Source organism: Abramis brama (genome assembly GCF_963993115.1).
Source record: "Abramis brama genome assembly, chromosome: 12".
NCBI classification, from domain to species: Eukaryota; Metazoa; Chordata; class Actinopteri; order Cypriniformes; family Leuciscidae; genus Abramis; species Abramis brama.
This window is the reverse complement of record NC_139974.1, coordinates 30,030,793-30,052,161: the sequence shown is the minus strand read 5'-3', so window position 1 is coordinate 30,052,161 and position 21,369 is coordinate 30,030,793. Positions and strand designations below refer to the sequence as shown.

Genomic DNA, 21,369 nt, shown 5'->3' with positions numbered 1-21,369 from the left:
AAGAAATAAATAAAAACACTCTGCGTGAGGCCCTCCCATTTTTATTCTGGAAGCCTCGTGACGTAACGACGTCGTGCGCTACGTTCGCATGTCAAGATGGCGGCGTCCTGAGCAGTCAACTCTTCTGCTTGATTTTCATTGTTATTTTGTAGAGGTAAGTGTTAATATTGACATAAACTGTGGATGTGAAGGTTTGCATGATAATACTCCAGTAAAATTGGTGGCATATTATGTAAAGCTTGTGTATATAAGTAGAGCACATTTCGATCACTCCAACACATGCCTTCAGCCATGCTTGAAACAAGAATTTGCTGGGACATGTCGCGAGAATAAATAATTATTTGAATAAAAGTTTTGGAATTAGAAGTGATGGCGAAGTTTTGTCTATGTTTATTAAGATTGGTTGATTGTTTAGCGTGTAATCACTCGCAGAGTTGTGTTGGTTTCACGAATCTGATCATGTCAACATTGTATTTGCGTTGAATAATGTTGTACAGTTATTACAACATAACATACGCACACATACCTTTGCTTTACTTTGCCATGTTATTTTTAACTGCTGTGTTGTTGTGATGTTAAATAATTTAAGTGATTATTTTGTTTTGATTTAATTATGTACTCAGCATTATTTTCTTTTAACACACAAAGACTTTTTGTAAATTGCTAGTACATACTGTAACAAGTATTACTGTTTTTGAAAGAAGTATCTTATGCTCATCAAGCCTGCATTTATTTGATAAAAAAAAACAGTAACATTGTGAAATTTTATTACAATTTAAAATAATGGTTTTCTATTTTAATATACTTTAAATTATAATTAATTTATGTGATGCAAAGCTGAATTTTCATCAGCCATTACTCCAGTCTTCAGTGTCACATGATCCTTTAGAAATCATTATAATATGCTGATTTATTATCAATGTTGAAAGAGTTTTGCAGCCTATATTTTTTATAACCTGTGATACTTTTTTCAAGATTATTTGAAGAATAAAAAGTTTAAAAGGACAGCATTTATTTAAAATCGAAATCTTTTGTAAAAATACACTACCGTTCAAAAGTTTGGGGTCAGTAATATTTTTGTGTCTTTCTTTTTTTTTTTTTTAAAGAAATGAATACTTTTATTCAGCAAGGATGTGTTAAATTGATAAAAAGTGCTGTTCTTTTTAAATGTTTTATTCATCAATGAATCATGAAGGGGGTATCACAGGTTCCAAAAAAATATTAGAATGATTTCTGAAAGATCATGTGACACTGAATACTGGTGTAATGGCTGTTGAAAATTCAGCTTTGCTTTACAGAAATAAATTATATTTTAAAGTTTATTAAAATAGAAAACCATTATTTTAAATTGTAATAAAATTTCACAATGTTAGTTTTTTTCTGTATTTTTGATCAAATAAATGCAGGCTTGATGAGCATAAGACTTAATTCAAAAACATTTAAAATAGTAATGTTTCCATACTTTTGACCGGTACTGTGTAGTATTTCTGTGCACCAAGACCTTGTGTCTGTGAGCAAGTAACGACCCTAGACTAAAATTGAAATGTTGAGATCACATAACTTCATGATGTGAAAACATATCAAAACATAACCAAAAACAAAAATCACATTTCATTAGCATGCTTACACCACCTGTTGCTTTTCTCATTCCAGCTTTCAGAAAGTACATAAAGATGCCAGCGGTACTGAACCTCAGCAATGAGGTGGTCAAGATGAGGCCGGAGGTTAAAAGGGTGAAGGTGCTCCTCATCCGGAAACTCGCCCGTCAGATCTCAGCCCTGGAGAAGAAGAAAGGAAATGAGGCAGACCTGGAGAAGTTCCGCAGGCGAGCGGTGAGGCTTCGGGAGGAGATCCATGAGCTGAAAGTTGTTGTGCCCGACAGCGTCACCAAGGCCGCCTTACAGAAGGACATCAGCTTTGAAAAAGTGTGCCGGAATAAAGAGGCCAGCCTATCCGAGCGGGCCACCGCCCGCATCGCCACACATCCACAGTTCAGCAAGAGAATCCAGAGCATAAAAGCAGCCATCAAAGCTTTCAAAGATGAGAGAATAAATGCAAGAAAAGCAGAAAAACACGGAAAAGACCATGCAGAGAGTGTCACGTCGCAATATCAGCCACAAGCGGATGATGATGATGATGGTTCAGAGAAATCAAACGATGATGATGAGAAACTGACAGAGGAGGAGGGTGAAAAAAACACAGATGAACAGCAAGAGGGGATTGATGGTTCCTCACAGGAGAGCCAGAAGACGAGTCTGGAGACATTAAAAGAACAGACCAATCTGTGCCAGAATGAAGAAACATTAACAGTTGAGGTTAGTGTTTATGAAATTATTTTAGATTAGGTTGAGTACAGGTAAAATAATTGGTCAAGCTATAAAAAAAGCTACAGGTTACTTAAATATTAAAATTCTGTCATCACCCTCAAGTTGTTCCAAACCTGTATGAATTTCTTTCTTCTGCTGAACACAAAAGAAGATATTTTGGAGAATGTCGGTAACCAAACAGTTGGTGGACCCCATTGACTTCCATAATACTATCAATGTCAATGGGGTCTATTAACTGTTGGGTTACAGACATTCTTCAAAATATCTTCTTTTGTGTTTCCATGGTCAGTTTCCATGTCCACATTCCCAAAGTCAGAAAATAATCGGAAAGTTTGAAATTGTAAAGTAAACCTGAAAATTGATTTTTGCTTATTTATAATAAAACAGGAAATTTAAGATTTTTGGAAAAACCTGGGATTTGATATTAAAACAAGTATTGAAACTTTAAAAATAATGATTCAGATTTACTTTTCTAGTTAAGAATGGTTTAGTCCAGAAACACTGTGGTTCAAAAGTTTGGGGTCAGTAAGATTTTAAAAAAAGAAAGAAATTAATACTTTTATTCAGCAAGGATGCATTAAAGGACTTGTATAATGTTACAAAAGATTTCTATTTCAAATGCAGTTCTTTTGAACTTTCTATTCATCAAATAAGTCCTGAAAAAAATGTATCATGGTTTCCACAAACATATTAAGCAGCACAACTGATTTCAACATTGATTATAATAAGAAATGTTTCTTGAACAGCAAATCATCATATTAGAATGATTTCTAAAGGATTGTGTGAAACTGAAGACTGGAATAATGATGCTAAAAACTAAAATACATTCTAATGGAAAACCGTCATTTGAAATGTTAATGCAGCCTTGGTGAGCATAAGAGACTTTATTTCTTGCTTCTTAAAATTCTTGTTGTATTATGCACTGTGTACCTTTACAATAAGAATTTTTTGCAGCTACTTTATAAAATAAATAATTTCAAAACAGATTCTCCCTACTGTACTGAAATTGTAAAGAATCGTGACCCCAAAACTGATGTATATACTTCAGAAATACAATTTTGTATTCCACTGAAAAACAATAGCTTAAAAGTTTGGAACGAAAATGAGTAAACAATGACAGAACATTCCTTTTTAGATAAACTATTCCTTTGAACGTCATGCTTTTACTCAAGATTTATACTCTTGGGAGTAAACATCATTACTCTAAAGAACTCTTTACATGAAGATTATTCTGAAAATAAAATGCCTCTTACAGGACTCATCTGAAACAGTGGCCGTCCCAATGGAGGTGATCAGGATGAGGAAGGAAGTCAAGAGGACGAGGGTGCTGATCATCAGTAAAATGGCAGAGCAAGTTGCTGCTCTGAAGAAGAAAAAGGATCAGGAAACTGAGGAGAAGGAAAGCCAAGAGAGAGCAGCTGGAATCCTGAAAGAAATCCAGGCTTTAAGGAGTCTTAAACCAGATCAGGTGACCATGATGGCACTTCAGGAGAACGCTGAGCTTGAGAAGATTTTGCAGGACCCTCAGGCAAGCCCACTGGACAGAGCCATCGCACGTATCATCACACATTCCCGCTTCGTCAACAAGCTCCAGAAGGTCAAAGAAGCCATCGAAGAAGAAAGAGCTAAGGCTGCGAAAGCTGAGCAGAGAAACACTGACAGACGGAACTTGCTGCAGTCCAAAAATGAAGATAAGGAACCAGAGGATGACGACAACGATGACATCAAGGAGGATGGTGACGTAGTAGAGGAAAAATCAAAGAGTTTTTCCACTGAGTTCAATAAGTCTGGTGTTGTAGAGCCAACCGAGAGTAAAGACCCTGATGCTTTTGAATTACCACCATCCAAGATCATCACAACATCTTCAGAAAACTCCATAGGGGTCGAAGTTACATCACAGAATGCAGAGGCCATTGCTCCAAATGTCCAAAGTTCTCCTGAAAAGACTTCAACTGTAAGCAGTACAAAGTCTACGCCACCGAAGAATGTTAGTAAAGCAGTAGAGGAAAAATGTAAGAGTCTTTCCACTGAGATCCATAAGTCTGGTGTTGTAGAGCCAACCGAGAGTAAAGACCCTGGTGCTTTTGAATTACCACCATCCAAGATCATCACAACACCTTCAGAAAACTCCAGAGGGGTTGAAGTTAAATCACAGAATGCAGAGGCCATGGCTCCAAATGTCCAAAGTTCTCCTGAAAAGACTTCAACTGTAAGCAGTACAAAGTCTACGCCACCGAAGAACGTTAGTAAAGCAGACAAAGAAATGGAGATCATCTTAATGTCACAAAAGAAACAAGACCTACCTGAGACCAAGAGGCTTGAGGCAGATGAAGAGAGTGATTTATCAGATGATGATGAGGAGGAGGAAGAGAAGGAATATTTCGATGACAGCACAGAAGAACGTTTCCTTAAGCAATCATCTCAGTCTGAAGACAGTGAAGATGACGACTTCTTCCTGGGCAAAGTGAGCAAATTCAAGAAACGGAAAAGTAACCAAGGTAAAGTCGAGGAGAAAAAGAGTGAGCTTCAAAAACCTGACAAGGAGGCCACCAGCAGACCTCACGAGACAAACCTCGACAAATTAAAGTCTGTGTTTTGCTCATCTTTATCCAAATCCACCGTCTCCTCTCAGAAAGCAAAGTATGGGTCTCCGTCTCACAATGACAGGTCAATACCTCCTCGATTCCAGAATCAGAGGAAAGGTCTTGAGAGTAGGATGAAAACATCTCAATATAAAGGCCAAGACCATGGCGCTGACAGGAGGATGGTTCCTTTCAAACCTAACAGACAGACTTTTAAAGATCCTGGACAAAGGCAAGCGGGACCGTCAGGGGCAGGGAGGGGAAGGTCACAGTTCGAGCAGTATCAGAACCAGAATCCCAGAGGTCCACCTGGAAACATGTCAAATCCACCCCAGCAGTCCCTTCATCCCTCATGGGAGGCTAGCAGGAAAAGAAAAGAACAGCAGGCACAAATCACAGCATTCCAAGGGAAAAAGATCCGATTTGATGACGATGATTAAGAAATGTCTGCTAAAGTTCATTTAATGCTTTCATGTTTTGATTATAATATATTTAGTGAGAATTTGTATTAAAACACAGATAAAACACAATTGTTCTTTGTTTCTTTACAATGAAGTGCTGTTAAAAGCCAGTGTGAATTTCCTGTGATGTATCCCATTTATTTCATAGATAAAACTGTGTAAAAGTTATTTTTTTCTTCAATTGCACACTTGAAGATTTCCAAGTCCCCATTGGTATTGTATATTAATACCACAAAATTGTTAACCTTATAATATGGCCAATTTGATCACTTTTGCCTGTTGTATTTCAGAAGTTGCAATACATCTTTCTGTAAGGCTAGTTTTCTTAAACTACACACAGATTGTACTGTACACAGAACCCATATTATACAATTCTTGAAATAAAGTCCCTCTCAGTGTTATCTAGTATCATTAATATACTTTTATAGTATTTATTATTCTTTTGAATTGGTATTTACACCGTTAATGTTCAATTTAAATTTTAAAGTTTTAGTAATTTTGTTGTGGTTTTGTCACTTTTCTCTTTCTATTTCAGTTTTAGTTGAGTACTAGAAATTATGATTTATGTTGTATTATAAACTGAAATAAAATACGTTTACTTTTTTTAAATCAGTTAATGTTTATTTTATTTCAATTAATGTAAATGTTATATATATATATCGTTTTAGTTAAGGATAACAACACTGGTCTTTTTTACGAGCTTTGGTGGATTTGTCTACTATTTGCTTAATATTTATGTACATCGAGATCTGTCTGTTAGCATTTAGCCATGTGTTTTTCCATTTGTCCTGTGTCGCATATCTAGCGCCTTCTAGAGGGCAAACCGGTGTATTAAAAAAAACGCCATCGTGCGTTTTCATTGGCTCCACTATACCTACACGTCAGCACTTAAGGGCGGAAAACAGAACGGAGCTGGCGAATGACTGCACATATGCAAATCTGTTTCAAATATTTCCCGGGAAATCTGAGTTTCGCGGGAGGACCTTTCGCGCGTAAACCTCATCCCCTACTTCATTGTCCGCTTCCTGGAGCCATTTTTCGCTCTAGCGAGAGGGAGTTTGCATCGCATTTTAATCGCTTACATCGGGTGTTTTAGGATTTAGCAATCGCACTCATATTACAGCTATGCATTCCTAAGACTGTGCGCTTTCATAATTTATGATTATTTTATAGCCACTCGCTCGGATTTGATAGAAAAAGAGCCTCTAATCACAAGTGGGACAAAGGGAACCTGCGCCTCTGAGGATCATGAGAAAGGGGGGTTCCTCGGTCCCAGGACAAATTATGTTAACAGGGGTTGTTAGAGGCGAACAACACGGTGTTTTTAGTGCGGTTTCCGATCGACGATGTGCAGCTTATTCCAATGCAGCAGCCCGTATACAGATAAACACACCGCCGTCCACTAATAATGTCTGTGTGCCCGAGGCTTCTGCTGACAGTTTGTACACAACTCCTCTACAAGGAGCGACACATGGGACAGGACTACGACCCACACTAGGACGACCACCGGTAAGTGTCTGCTTTAATTCTGTCAAACACATTCAATCCTGCAAATGTTAAGTCGTTAGGCTAAGTCCACTTAGCCTACTTCTGCTGTCATCATGGCTAACTGCTGGATCTGCGTTATGTGCATTCAGTATACGGAGTAGGCAGGTTTATTGTGCAGAACTAATCAGCACGTTTACGATACTTAACTAATTAAGAACTTTACTGAATGTCCCCTAAAAATGCGTAATGACGCATGATGATGGTTTACCACAAACATACACACACACATTTCCGCGATGTAGTCACGATATAACTAACTGTATTGGACAATACGACTATAATCGTGTTAAACAAGATGCTGCAATGTATTATGTTGTTCTTTAACTTAAAATAGCAGTCCTGTAGTATTTGTAACTCGATTGGTTGTCCAGTTGCACGCCTTTTAAAGTTTTATTCGAAAGCTCGAGGGTTACTGCCGTAAATAGCTCTATATAGGTCGAATATAGACCATATGCAATTTAATATCGAGTATATATGGTCTCATAAGAGTCTGCTTTCTATGCAAAAGCTTGAAATAGTGAAGTCTAGGCCCTGGTTTGTTGTCTTAGGATGGGGGATGGAGTCATCTCTGAGCTCGCGGACTCTGTGCTAAGCCGAATGCTTTGCTAACTGTTGTTTTTAATCGTGATTTACTGCAAAAACTCCTGACTGGCATTTGTTTATAAATTATTTTTTCATACGTGAGGTCGGTGGTGTTCATGTTACCCAAAGCTAAACGGCTTATTGAGATATCAAACTTTTGTTTTATAAATGTTTTATAGGTTTCTGGAACAATACAACTTTTTCAAACTTAACAAATCTACATTGTTTTGAATTTAAAAACGACAAATGCAAAACTGAAGTGAAATACAAGTGATCAAAGATGGGAAGGAAAAATAAATTGGGATGAATGAAGGAACATCAACAGCAAAAAAAAAAAAAAACGTCATGCGAGAATAAATCAAATTATATGGTACTTATCAATCATAAAATTAAAATTGTGATTCTAAATAACATGCTATTAGGATCTCTAATGTTACGCATGTCAGTTAATGTTACCAAATATGTAGGACATTAAATTCAACCAAAATCAGATTATGCTAAAACTAATTCCTAACGGATTTTTTGTTTTGTATTTTATTTGTTTAAAGTTGCAATGCATGCAATCATTTATGCAGCACTTAAGAAGTGCACTTCCTATGACATCAAATATATTTCCCCCTTTATCATGTAGTGATGACAGCGGTATTTCTGCGACATGCAAAATGCATAAATAGATATTCACTGCATCTATAATTAACTAAAGTGTCATTTGTCCTTTCTAAGTTTCTCAGTGGTCACTGAGTTTAAGGCTTAGGTAATGGAGGACAGCCATTTTAATTTCTCCCCTACTATCTGTGTGTTGAATTTTGAAGTGGTATTACTAGACAAATGAAAAAACAATATCTGCTGCTTTTCAGATGAATCTGAGCCTGTACAGTCTGCTGGAGATGCTCTTTTAGGGACACACAAGCTGTTAGTCTTGAAAAATGTACCTTTTAATGGTAACCGACAATATATTGACAGATTTGAGATTTATTGTCCAATTATTTTACCAACTTGTCTAAACACAAGTGTTAGATTTGATGTACTCATACATTTTCTATTGATGATTGAGCACATTGAATGGAGTAAAAGTTTGTGTATCTGCACATTAGTTTTAGCTGCTATTTAAATTGAGGGTAATAATAGTAGTCTTATACTATTCTAATAATGTAGTCTAATAACCCTGACAAATTCACAAACGCATGACCAAAAGAGTTCATGTTTTTATTTTATTTTATTCTTGACACAGGCTAAAAGGAGGTTGGAGCTTGACATCACAGACCACCAATACAGCGAGCCAGCTAAAACCTTTCGGAGTCGCAAAGGAGCCCTAAAACTGAAGGTCCCCAAAGGTATTCAATTAATTCTGTCATTCCACAGTTTTGCTCATGCGATAAGTGTGTAGAGTCACCGATATTAAATTATACCATCTAATTACATCACCAACCAGCCCTTCTTCCTTCTGCCGCAGAGTTATGAATGATTGAATGACCTCTTGCATTTCAGCTCCTAAAACCCCACCGGAGAAGACTCGATACGACACGTCCTTGGGCTTTCTGACTAAAAAGTTCTGTCAGCTTCTGGCGCAATCCTCCGATGGAGTCCTGGATCTCAATAAAGCTGCCATTGTGCTCAACGTCCAGAAGAGACGTCTGTATGACATCACCAACGTGCTGGAGGGAGTGCGCCTCATCAAGAAAAAGTCTAAGAACAACATACAATGGCTGTGGGTTACTTAAAATCGTGGTTCATATTCTGCAACACTTGGTTATTTTGGAAGTTTTAGTAGATTTGAGCATGTTTGGATTTTGAAGTGTTTTAAGCGTTGACTTGTGCTCTGGTGTTTGCAGCGGCTCCAGTCTCCCGTCAGAAGGTGGTCTTCCGTCTCCAGCGATGCAGAGTCACAGCCTGGCCAGAGAGATGCTGGCGCTCACTCAGGAGGAGAGACGACTGGATGAGCTCATTCAGACCTGCACACGTAACGTCCAGCAGATGACCGAGGAGATCCACAGTCAGAAATATCCTTCACTAGCAGTTATCTGTACTTTCTGAAGTGTGTAATGATCACTGAAGGCCAGAAAAGGACAGCAGGAGTAGGAATCCAAGCCTTATGCCTGGTATACATTGTACGATTTTGGGCTGTCCCAGACGAAAGATGACCAATTCTGTGGTGACGATTTCTGTGGTTATGGCTCCTAAACGATGGTCCTACGTCGTATAGGTAAAGAGGTGCAAAGATGGCCGTTGTCATGGTCTTGTAACGAAAGATGGCCTGCAATAATTTTCTGACAGTTTAAGAAATTTAGCATGATCATCTCGCAGTGTGATTGATGCAACCTATGTCTACTGACTAGTCAATAAAAATGCAACATGAAATACATTAGGGCTGTACTCAACCAAACAAAATCTTGGTCGACTGAAGTCCTGAAATTTTCTAAAATCGACTAAAAATGACGTTAGAAAAAAAAAAAACGTTAAATTAATTAGGCGCGCAGTACTTGCGCAGTACTTGGTAGCCTTGTTGTCCGCCTAAATGAATTATAGATAAACATAAACAACTAGTAGGCTATTTGCAGTATATTAAATCGTTTTTGACCTAATTATTTTGCACTGAAATGAGTCTGACACTTGAGTCTGTCAGCTCTTGACAGCGCTGCATCACGTGCACCTGCGCAATATCATAGCTTATGATTTCCGAAAATAGTACTATGTTGTCAACTAGTGATAATCACAAGAACTGTTGAGGAATATGCAACATAATTTAGACAATTATTTTTGTCATATGTTATAATAATAAGTTATAACTGTCAGACACTATCATTTCACCGTGCATGTCCTCGCACCAAGCGAGGCTGAACATGAGCTCAGCTTCGCAGCTGAGACACGAATAGACTATTAACTAAAGCTTTTACTCTTAATAAACACAAAAGGCACGTCCACTTTAATAAAAAAAGAATATTTATTAAACAAACCAGATCAAGAGCAGAAACGAAATAAAGTGCATAACTGAAAAATAAAGCATCCTAGGCTCAAAACTAACACAACCAACAGCGCAATTGCGCATTAGGCTCCAAATAAAAAATAAAAAAGTTAGGTTATCACACTAAAACATTGAAATATGCAAATTCTGATATGTTCATATAGCCTACTCAAAACAGACAGGGCAAGCTAACGCAGACAAGTGAGCTTGCCACTTTTAGATGTGTCATGTTTGTCGTCGAGCTGTGAAAAACTGTTGCTTGCAAACTTTGCATTTGACCTTTTTCCTGTTATCAATTTTAACAAAATGCTGCCACACTGTCGATTTCTTTGTTGTTGACATGTTAGAAGAGGACTGACTATTAAACGCTCTCACAATTAAATAAATAATATTCAGCATCAAACCTTCTATGCTCGACGCTTTCTCTTGGGTTGGGCTAATCCAAAAAAGGTGAAAACAAGGGGGGTGTTTTGAAGACAGACTGTTACAGTGAAACAAGGGTACTCTGAAAACACCCCCGTTAGCAGTTAGTGCTTTCCACCTGATGAAATGAGCGCGCCTCAGCGCGGCAAAACTGATGAAATAAACGCGGCAGAAAATCGACCAATCAGAATTTTGGTCGAACCAGAACGTATCGACCAATTAATCGACTAGGACAGTACAGCCCTAAAATACATATTGATCAATGTGATGTGGTGCTAAAACTAAAAACTACTTTACCTCAAGCTCCATTTGCAAAATTGGCATGCCATGTTGGCCTCTTTTCCCCAGCCATGACCACGTCCATATTCTCATCTTTCGCTTCCTCATTCTTTTTTGCTGCGCACATAAAAAGTACAATTGCCAAAGTGTGATTCATCTTGCTCTATTTGTTTACCACTAGCACATGCTGATGACATTTAATTCTATGCCAGGGGTGCCCAATCCTGCTCCTGCCGATCGACTGTCCTGCACAGTTCATCTCCAACCCTAATCAAACACACCTGAAGCAACCAATTAAGTTCTTCAGGATCACTTGAAAATTAAAGGCCGGTGTGTTTGATTAGGGTTGGAGATGAACTGTGCAGGACAGTCGATCGGCAGGAGCAGGATTTGGCACCCCTGTTCTATACTGTCTTGCATCGTAGCCTATGGTTCAATAGGTGTCATTGTATAGTCTACATACATGTCGTACCCAAGTTTATTAGATCCATGTCATACAGTGTGATTTGTAATGATCCTATAGGATTTCTGAAATCGCACAGTCTGTAGCAGGCATTAGTTGTAGGGCTGGGTTAAAAATATCGTCTTCTCAATTTGAATAGATTTTAATTGATGAACCAATATCAATTCTTAAATTGCAAGATGTTGTTGTCAGTTGAACATAACTTATCTGTAGTGCACCTCCCATCCAATAAATTGCAGTAAGCTTTGTTACTTTTGATTTGAAACAAAGTGTCAGCTTTCAAGGTCTGTCGGTTTTATTAGAAAATTCAAATAATGCTGTTTTGGCGCTCTTTAAAGGAGCATTTCACCTGTGGTAACATTAATCTTTATTGAAAGTGGGACATGTATGTAGTCGAAATGTAACATAAATTTCTAATTTGGTGCCTTCTTGACCGAGGAAAGACAAAGTAACTTTAGGGTGCATTTGTATGGAAGACAACAACTCCCACAATGCACCACATTGCACAACTTCGCAAGCCACTCCCACTAATCCAGAACACCGCCTATGAGGAATCCGCCTATCAGAGAAATCACTCTTCCGTCTACAAGGCTAGCTACCACCAGAGCTTGAAATTCATTTCACACACAATTTCTAGTTAGTTAGTGAACTCATTAGTGAATTACTCCTCGTTTGTATTTCTTTCGAAATGGTGAATTGTTGCATGGTACCGGGGATGTTCAGTCCGCGTCCGCGACAGGCAGGTCTTCTGTTCCTGTTCCTCCATCAGCCTCAGCTGCTCTTCGCTATATTGCGGCTCGTAAAAGTAGCCTCGAACATCTGATTCGAGCATCAGACCTTCAAAATCCTCTTCCATATCATATTGAGTACCTTCCGCCATTGTCGTAACTTCACATCTGGCTCCACAGTGCCTGTTAGCTTAGCTTCCAAACAAGATGGCGGATATTGCTTTTAGTTTCTACAAGTGAAGTCCCACCCCACTGATCTGTAATAGGTCTGTAGCGTGAGTGGGTCCCACCCTCTGGAAAAATGAGGAACGAGTGTTTGTAGTCTCAACCCCTCTACAAAGATATGGTACTTCCTGCTTAGAATGACGCAAAATGGTGATTTTTACATCATTATAAGCAGGAACTGCAACACTGAAATCCGTATTTCTCCCGTCTCAGGGGAAAATGGGGGAATAATGCACGACCATTCAAAAATATGACTGGGTTTCTAACGATGCAAAGCTTAATGCAAATGGGTGAAGCGTCCCTTTAATGTGGCATGACAGATTGCTGTAGCCACCTCAGTTCAAGTGGCACGTGAACTGATCACCTCTTCTCTTTACTACTAGTTACAGCAGGAAATAAACATGAATGAACATTCAGATGATGTGTTGAAAGACTTAGTATTTGCTTGTTTTGTCCTTAACCTTTCTCACATATGCCTACGTGACCTATCAGGACATCCGAAGAATAAAGAGCCTAAAAGACCAAACCGTCATAGCGATCAAAGCACCATCTGAAACAAAGCTGGAAGTGCCTGATCCAAAGGAGGTAAATAATTTTGTTTTAGTTTCATGCATGTAGTGTTTAAAGACCTACTCTCTCCATGAAACAAGGACTGTTTTCTACTATGGTTGGGAATCTAACTGTATTCTGCCATACATGGTATGTTTATATTATAGACAACTACTCAAAAACCTTCTTTTAAATGTAGCTTATTACAACAAAACTCTCGAACATATGAACATCTAGTTGGTATACTGTTTGAACTCTTTTAAACTTTAAGTTCAACACCATAAATGCACCAGGATATAGTTCAAGCTAAATTGAAGAACAAAGTCACCTTTAGTTGTCACCTTTATTTATATAGTGCTTTATACAATACAGATTGTTTCAAAGCAGCTTCACAGTGATAACAGGAAAATGAAAGTTTTCTCATCAGGGCAGTAATGTTGTTGAACTGTCATTGGTCCATGATGTGAGTCTCTTCAGGTTTGTTTCTTTGGGAGGTGCGTAATGTTAAAGACTTAAGCGCTCAATGCGGATCTCGCACTGACTGACAAACACTGTGACCTGCCTCTTAGTTGGCACGCAATCCTGAATTCAATTCTTTCACGGCTTTCACGTGTTACAGGGCCTCTTTACACTTGTCACAATGCGTTTTTACTGATCAGGGGCCGTATTCACAACAATGTAGCAGTAAAAGTTATTAGGTAAGAGATTTATATGTCATAACCTATTCACAAAGCTACTGAGACCAACTTTTACCAAGGAATAGAGAAGTCTTAAGCTAAGAGTAAGGGCGGGTTTGACCTCGTTGCTATGGATGATGTCAACAAGCTTACTAATAAGTAGGTGAGTGGGGAGAGGTCTCTGTCAGTGATTCAATCATAGAGATATTGTAGAACGAGGTATCATGTTGCCAGATTCAATTAAAGATTTTAAAATAAAAATGTTGCCATATTCAAATAAATATTTTATAAAGTAGTCACTAATTAAACAACTAATTGTCAGCCTCTTACATGTCTGCATCTCGAAAGATTGCAGAATTCAAGAGACAATTTCTGATTTATAAACAAAGTTCTGGAGGAACATTATCTAATCAATTCAAGAGCAGGCATATATACAGTATATACAGCCGACTTTACCTGGTTACCTCAACAGTTTTCTGCATCCCTCCGACTCCTCACTCTCGGCCCAGCCGTGGATGGGGGGAGTACTCTGGGTTCGGGCTAAATTCCAAGCTTTGAGCCCTCGATCCCATCGGACAGCACGGCAAATAGGCTTATTTTACTCTATCCAATCATTTATAGTTGTGAACTCGTGAAACAACTGCTGCCAGTAATCAGACATAATTTTCTTTTTTTATTTATTTATTATAGATGTATTATTGCCATTTTTTGCCTTTTTAGAATGACAGGAAGCGAAGTGGGAGAGAGAAAGGTCCACTTGACTGCAATGTTTTCTCCATCATTCAATGCATATTGCCTATACATAAAGGAACCTTTATGTTATGAAATCTATAAATCAAAATATTTATTGCATTTATGAAGAAAAAGCTCAGCACCCAAGGCTCTATACTTATTGCCTCAACGGTGTACAGCGTCTTTGGGAGGATTGCCGGCAACAGCCATTAAGATTGTCTGTGATTTTCGTCTTAGTGACTTAGGAGTCCTCTTGACTACAAACTTTTCACAGATTTAGGAGCTGCTGTTCGCTCTAAAATGCCTTGTAAATTACTCTTAAATTTAAGAGTCCTAAAATTAGGACTGACACACCCATTATTTTTAAGAGTTTCTCCTAAATTGGCAAGTTAGGAGCTACTTTTAGCCTCAAGATGTTTTGTGAATACAACCCCAGATAGCCATCCAATTTGTTAAAATGGTTTCATTTACGCTTGGCCACACAAATGTCTCCACAAAACAAATCTTCAATTCTCACGTTATTTGCAAATTCAACGGAGTACGCATCACCGAAAGAAAAAAAAAAAAAAGGAATTGTAATTTATTAGCTTATTTCAAGATCAAAGTCCGCAATTTAGCATTCACCACGTTGAATGAAAGTGACTCTGAGCTTTAAGGATGTGACCCCGGAAGGTGAAATATTTGGATGCAATTTGTGCATGTGCTTGCTGAAGAAAGATACTAAACTGTTCATCTTTGTCAGGCTATATCTGTGGCAATGCATGTTGCAGTAGCGCTGTCATACCATAAAATTGTGTGGCTTCAACAACCAGATGCAAACACTTGTCCAGTTTCATCTGGAAAGCATCTAAAAACACCCTCCTGAAGTGTTTTAAATCAGATTTCGAAACCACCGTTTCGGTGGGCGTTTACACTTGGTCTTTTCACGATCAGAGAATGCATGAAGTGCCAGGTGTAAATGCGTCCAAAGTTACCACAGCCTAGTTTGAATGGTTAATGTTCAACCGTAGGGAGATTTAGCGCATTTCTGCAAACAGAGTAATATAACTGTCTTTTCATATCTTTTTGTCCTGTCTTGTTTTATTTGCACCAAATTATGGAGAGTAGTATCAAGCAGTATCGGTATCAATAAAATCCTTAGCATACGAGCTTTGCTGCGAGTATGTAGGTAGCTTTAGTGCTCACTGAGTGAGATGACTTTAGTGACTTGCTCATGACAGATTTTAATTCAGTAACCAACTGATTCATTGAGCGAGTGAGCTATTAATGACACAGTAAAACTCATTCAAGAGTCACTTTGACAGATGAATTAAAAACCTTCTCATTGGAGTCGTTTATTCACAAACTGGGTAGTCATTCACGCTGTATGTTTCCTTCAGCCAGGATAACGCAAAAAAAGGTTGATTGCTGATGTGGCAATACAAATGAACACGCAAAAAAAAGTTAGTTGAATTCCGAGAGCAAAACTGGAAGCCAGTTAATTTATATACTTTGTCTTGCAGCTCACCGGACAATACAACACATCTGACAAAAATAGTGATATTGTGATAGTAGGAATGAATAATAATTGGTGTTTGAGTTTTCACTCACTAGCCAATTTGGCTGCTAAATTAAGTTACCAGCCGTTTAGATCATCTACAAGCCTTAACAAACATATCAGAAATAAAAATAAATTATTGAAGTCAAATACCATCTTCTGACTTTAGACTATTCATTAGTTCGTTCATCTGTCACGAGGCAGATGGAATGTGAAAAAGCAGCAAATAAACCTTGGTGTAAGTGGCACAAACTGAATCTTACCCGTTGTAAAATTCTGACTTAAAAAAAAAGAAGCATTTTTTTACTCCAAATTAAGCTCGCTCCAAAACGAATGTTTAATGGTGAAATATGCTAAAGGGAGTGTTTAGACATCTGTACAGTAAAAAAAAGAAAGGAAAAAAAAATGTGAGAACGAGTTGGAAAAAGTGGCATCTTGTCTCTTTGCCAATGAACCAGAGTGTCAGAGGCTCTCATAGGGGATTGGCTCATAGTGGTGACATTCAGAGTAATAAAACGAATATAACCCGCCTAATTGGCTAGTGAGTTGTTCGTGTTGATTTGAACATGCATTTGGCGGGTTGGTGAGTGTAAATGTGATGTAGCAAATTTTTAATGTAGCAAATTGTTAGATGGGTATACTTTAAATATTTTCCTCTCACGGGACTTTGTTAGAGTAATGCACCAAATTTTCAGCAACTGGACATTTTTTGGCTGAAACAGCAATTTTTGGCCTTAATGGTTTGGAAGGGTTGAAATCCTTGACCCTCAAACAGTGATGTTTAATTTAGCATTTTCCAAAGACGAGTTCTTAGAGACGGCAGTGAGTTTGTGTCTCGTCTCCCTTGAATGGTTTAAAAATCTTGATCATTTTTTTTAATTTAGAAATCATAATGCAGCCAAAGATAATTTACAGGGAACATAAATATTTTAATTTACCTTCCAAGTCTTTCGTTCATTTGTAACATGTAGACTTTAAACTTTTAAGTTGATATAAAAACTTCCTCATGCAAATTAAACAGTGTAATTGAACAAATGTTATGATTAAAGTTTATTTTTGGCTTTGTTGTTTTTTAATGAACTTTATCTTCAGTTTCAATGAATTTTGTGAATAGCCATTTAAAGTTACTCTGGTTCTTTTAGAGGCAGCTCATTAAAGTAATTTATTTGTTCCTTTTATACTTAAACTTCTTTGCATGTCTGTTTAGAGTTTACAGGTCCACCTGAGTAGCTCCAAAGGTCCCATTGATGTTTTCCTCTGTACGGACGGTGGCGACTCCGGGAGTCTGCTGCACAACGGCCTTGATGTGAATGGAAATCACCCTGCGTTTCTCAAAGTATCCCAAGGCAAGAACTCACAACTTTTACAGCAACAATAACATGTGGTCCTTCCAAAAACAAAAGTTTGCTTCAAGTATATTTTCCCATTCTATATAATTTCAGAAGCTGCTTCAGATGGAATGGCTGATGGTGTGAAGATGAACGGTAGCGTCAATGGTTTTGGGTCCTTGGCTGGAAGTGCCCCCATGTCACCCCTCAGTTCCTCCTTGTCCTCCATTCTCCAACAGCCAGAAGAGTCCATCCCCTTCGTGCCGCTGTCTCCTGCTCTACTCAATGACGAATACATGCTGAGCTTGGGTGACGAGCAGGGTATAAGTGATCTGTTCGACTCCTGCGACCTGGACACGCTAGCGCTGGATGACCTGCTTAGGATATGAGCGATCCCGGAAGCCAGCCGGACCTGATTTCAAGTTAGTTGACCGGTGGTGCTTAGTTCCTGAATGAAATCTAGATTAACAAGATTGATGGGTCGTAAATCTGGGGATGAACTACAGACTGAATTTCCTCATCACATTTGACATTCAGTTTACGCATGGATCTTTAGGTTTACTGCCTCAGGATCCAAGGTTTCTCTTGTCTCTTACTGTACAGATGGGGTTTCTGTACCCTGATAATGTAATTTTAAAGTAATTTTTAGTGTGGTGAGTTGCATGAATTGTGTGATTGGTCTGTAAATGTTATACTGGTTTTTGTGATGGGCAGCCCCTGCGAATAATGCAGAAAGTTCACAATTTCCTCAAAAATAGAGTATTTCTCTACTCTTAATGCAAGTTTTTGTTTTCTCCCATTGAGTTAATCTCTTGCTTGCTTTCATGGGGAAAGTCATCTCAGCATTGTAGGCTAGCTGAAAATCAAAGAAGATCAGCGAGTTATTCCCTTATTGAATGATCCAAAGTGCATTTGGTGCTTTATCACTTACTATGCTATATGCCAGTGTACAGTATCTCAGGGCACAAATCAAGGAGTGGGTGCTTTGTGTGGTGATCTAGTGATGTCTGGGTAAATGTAGAATGAAATCGGTTTTCCTGAACTACAGCGTCTTATCACTTTTGTTACCAAATGATTTGTGCAAAGAAATGAACATGTATTTTCCTCCATTTTTGGTGTGATTCATGTGTAAACAACAATGTAATGATTCTGCAAGTTGTGCAGTTTTGGCTAATTTGTAAACTCTAGATTGGAAACTGAATTTTGGATATTACCCTAATCTAGTCCCCCTTCATGTTGAATGTATTTCAGTATCTGAATTGCACTGAAGACTTGAGTCTTATGAAGCCATCATGGACATCTGTGGCGTAACTTGCCACTTGATTATCTAACATTTGCTGTCCCACAGAGAATTTTAGGTTTTTCAGTAGCAGCTGTTTTGTGTAGTGCACATTAATTTCCCATCGTATGTTTCTTTGTTCAATCCTATAAATTAAGTTAATTTGGTTTTATTCTAGCGCAACCGCATTACGGGCTTGTACACAGGCTGCATTCTAGTCCCCCCCCCCCCCCCCTTTTAAATACCTTCAGTCCAGCAAATTAGACACAACCATTCTGTTACTTTAGTTGTATTTTAGTTGTAACGTTCAATCGTGTAATACTTCAGATGTGAAGTAACTTGTTAATGCAGTTTTTTTTGCTGTGGTTAAAGTAAATTATGGTACATATTAAATTTGAATTAGTGCTAATGCTCACTAGTTCTCTTGGTTCTGCATTGGAATGAGGATGTTGGTCATGTATGCAGCCATATTGCATAGAAAAATGACTAATCATTTTGCCAGTATGTATTCTATTCCTACAGTGCAGTTTTTTTTTTTGTTTTTTTTTTTTTACAATTAGAGGCAGTTTTGTGCCAATGTGTGAAATGTGAAGTTTTATATGTGGACTGTAAACTGTGCATTAATTGTTTGAAAATTGTTTTTAATAAAGTTATGAATTTCTGCACATTCTGTTCCGGTGATCATGGATACATATGATGTAAAAGACCTTTTATGTAATGATATGATCAGTTTATATATCTTGTTCTATTTAGAATTGTTGGTCTTGGCTTGTCCTAACTATGTGCTGAACTTTGATCATTCTCAGAGGGTTGTTCCATAAAACAAGATTAGAATACAAGCCAGGCTTATTTTGGTTAGTCAGACTTATTGTCGGTGGATTCTGTTTCATAAAGCAAACTTAAAATAGTTCAAACTCAGTTACCCTGGCAACTTATGCTGGGAAACTAGCCTGGGGTGCGTTTCCCGAAAGCATCGTTGGCCAACTATGGTCGCAAGTTCATCGCAATGTCCATTGAACTCTATTGGTAACGAGGGAACTTGCGACCATAGTTGGCTAACGATGCTTTTGGGAAACGCACCCCTGGTCCAGGGCAGGCTAACTGTCAGGCTAAGCCTCAGCTGTTACACAGATCCTCTAACACTGACCAATAGGAACACAATGATATTACCACTGACACTCTCTCATACCATTATTGGACTTTATTAACCACTATTAGTCCAAAAATAAATGCACAGTATACAGAAAATCAACTTAAATAAGGCTACAATGATAAATTAGACAATATAGACCTCTATATATTTTATATATATATATATATATATATATATATATATATATATATATATATGTGTGTACTGTATTTATAGATATAGATAGATGAATACAATATATATACTACAGGTTTTCTTTTTTTACTGGCTGAATGTTTTGTGCCCAAGATTTAATTAGATTGTTTTAAAGATTTATGAATACCTTTCTCTCTGGTTTTGTTTGGCAGCTGTAGTACATGTTTATGATTATTAGAAGAACATTAGAACACAAACAAAAAAAAAGCTTTTTAAAGCAGAAGTTAAAATCACAAAATTCAAAATAAATAATTACAAAAGCACAATATAAATTTTAACTGGTAAGATGAATCTGAGCTTAGTAATTGACAGTATATTAACCTACATTTGATTTACCCCAATAGTCCCTTTACAGTTATTGCTATCATAAAAATACACTTGTAGGTTTAAAATTCTAAATAAGGGATCTAATGTCCAACTAACAAATATTTTAGCATATATATATATATATATGTATGTCTTTCAATTCAAACACATTTAACACAATTATACAAATGGACAGTTCCTTTAAAGACATCATATTTTCCCCCAATAAATATTCCTTATTTTTCCTTCTACTTTTTTTTCTTTTGTGATAATACCCACCAACACATACATATGATTTAAGGGGAAAAAGACAAAAAACAATAAATAAATATTAATAAAAATCTAACATTCACATATTTATATCAAACTCTTATAATGACACATAATTCCTAATAGTTATTCAAGTAATATTATTTAAATATCAAATATTCAATATTAAATAAGTAAATAAATAAAATAACTAGAAATAAAAGGGAGGGAGGGTTATATAAAAATGTAGTTAATGTAGGCTAATATATATTCCTTTATTTTATGGAATATTCTTTGATTTTAGAGTTGCACATATCTTTTCAAAATGTATACATTTGCTCTTAATTTCATGTTATCCTCTCCATAATGTACTTTAGAAACTAAATCTAACCACTCATTTAAAACTGGGGATTCTTGCTTTCTCCAAAAAGTATTGCATTAAAAGCTGTAATTCTCAGCATTCTAAATAAGTATACATCATCTTTATTAAGTAGCATAGGTCCTATACCCAAAACTATATTTTGTATCTTTATATATTTAGTTTCTTAAAATAAACTTCCCTGAATTAGGCTACTTCTGTTCACTGAAGTACTTCTGTTCGCTAGAAGTTTACGGCAACTTATCCAACATCCTAAAGATAAATTATTATAATTAGAAGATATTTCTAGTGTTATAAAATATCGCGTATTAATTTTCCAAGCAAAATGTATATTTAATTATTGCGCTCCTATTTGGTGCGCATGCGCGCAGCAGCGCTCGTTCAATATGAAGATTAGCGGCAAAA

The 21,369-nt window shown here is 37.3% G+C and overlaps 2 protein-coding genes across 2 annotated transcripts; both read left to right on the top strand.

The window, feature by feature from the left end:
* The first annotated feature begins 26 nt into the window (after positions 1-26).
* Positions 27-5,771, top strand: srfbp1 (serum response factor binding protein 1). Its single transcript, XM_084131273.1, has 3 exons — positions 27-154; positions 1,654-2,315; positions 3,583-5,771. Exons 2-3 carry the CDS (start codon positions 1,674-1,676, stop codon positions 5,347-5,349), a joined length of 2,409 nt encoding a protein of 802 aa, XP_083987399.1. The 5' UTR covers positions 27-154; positions 1,654-1,673; the 3' UTR covers positions 5,350-5,771.
* A 605-nt stretch (positions 5,772-6,376) lies between these two features.
* On the top strand, positions 6,377-19,347 carry e2f3 (E2F transcription factor 3). The gene is made up of 7 exons (XM_084131007.1): positions 6,377-6,879; positions 8,732-8,834; positions 8,989-9,208; positions 9,333-9,504; positions 13,055-13,165; positions 17,283-17,421; positions 17,518-19,347. Exons 1-7 carry the CDS (start codon positions 6,619-6,621, stop codon positions 17,790-17,792), a joined length of 1,281 nt encoding a protein of 426 aa, XP_083987133.1. The 5' UTR covers positions 6,377-6,618; the 3' UTR covers positions 17,793-19,347.
* Positions 19,348-21,369: the final 2,022 nt, after the last annotated feature.

Excerpts from the sequence above, each read along its gene's own strand:
- srfbp1 (XM_084131273.1), top strand. The coding sequence starts at position 1,674 with ATGCCAGCGGTACTGAACCTCAGCAATGAGGTGGTCAAGATGAGGCCG. Across the intron at positions 2,316-3,582 it reads AAGAAACATTAACAGTTGAG|GACTCATCTGAAACAGTGGC; the intron begins GTTAGTGTTTAT and ends TGCCTCTTACAG.
- e2f3 (XM_084131007.1), top strand. The coding sequence starts at position 6,619 with ATGAGAAAGGGGGGTTCCTCGGTCCCAGGACAAATTATGTTAACAGGG. Across the intron at positions 8,835-8,988 it reads AAAACTGAAGGTCCCCAAAG|CTCCTAAAACCCCACCGGAG; the intron begins GTATTCAATTAA and ends CTTGCATTTCAG. Across the intron at positions 13,166-17,282 it reads AAGTGCCTGATCCAAAGGAG|AGTTTACAGGTCCACCTGAG; the intron begins GTAAATAATTTT and ends ATGTCTGTTTAG.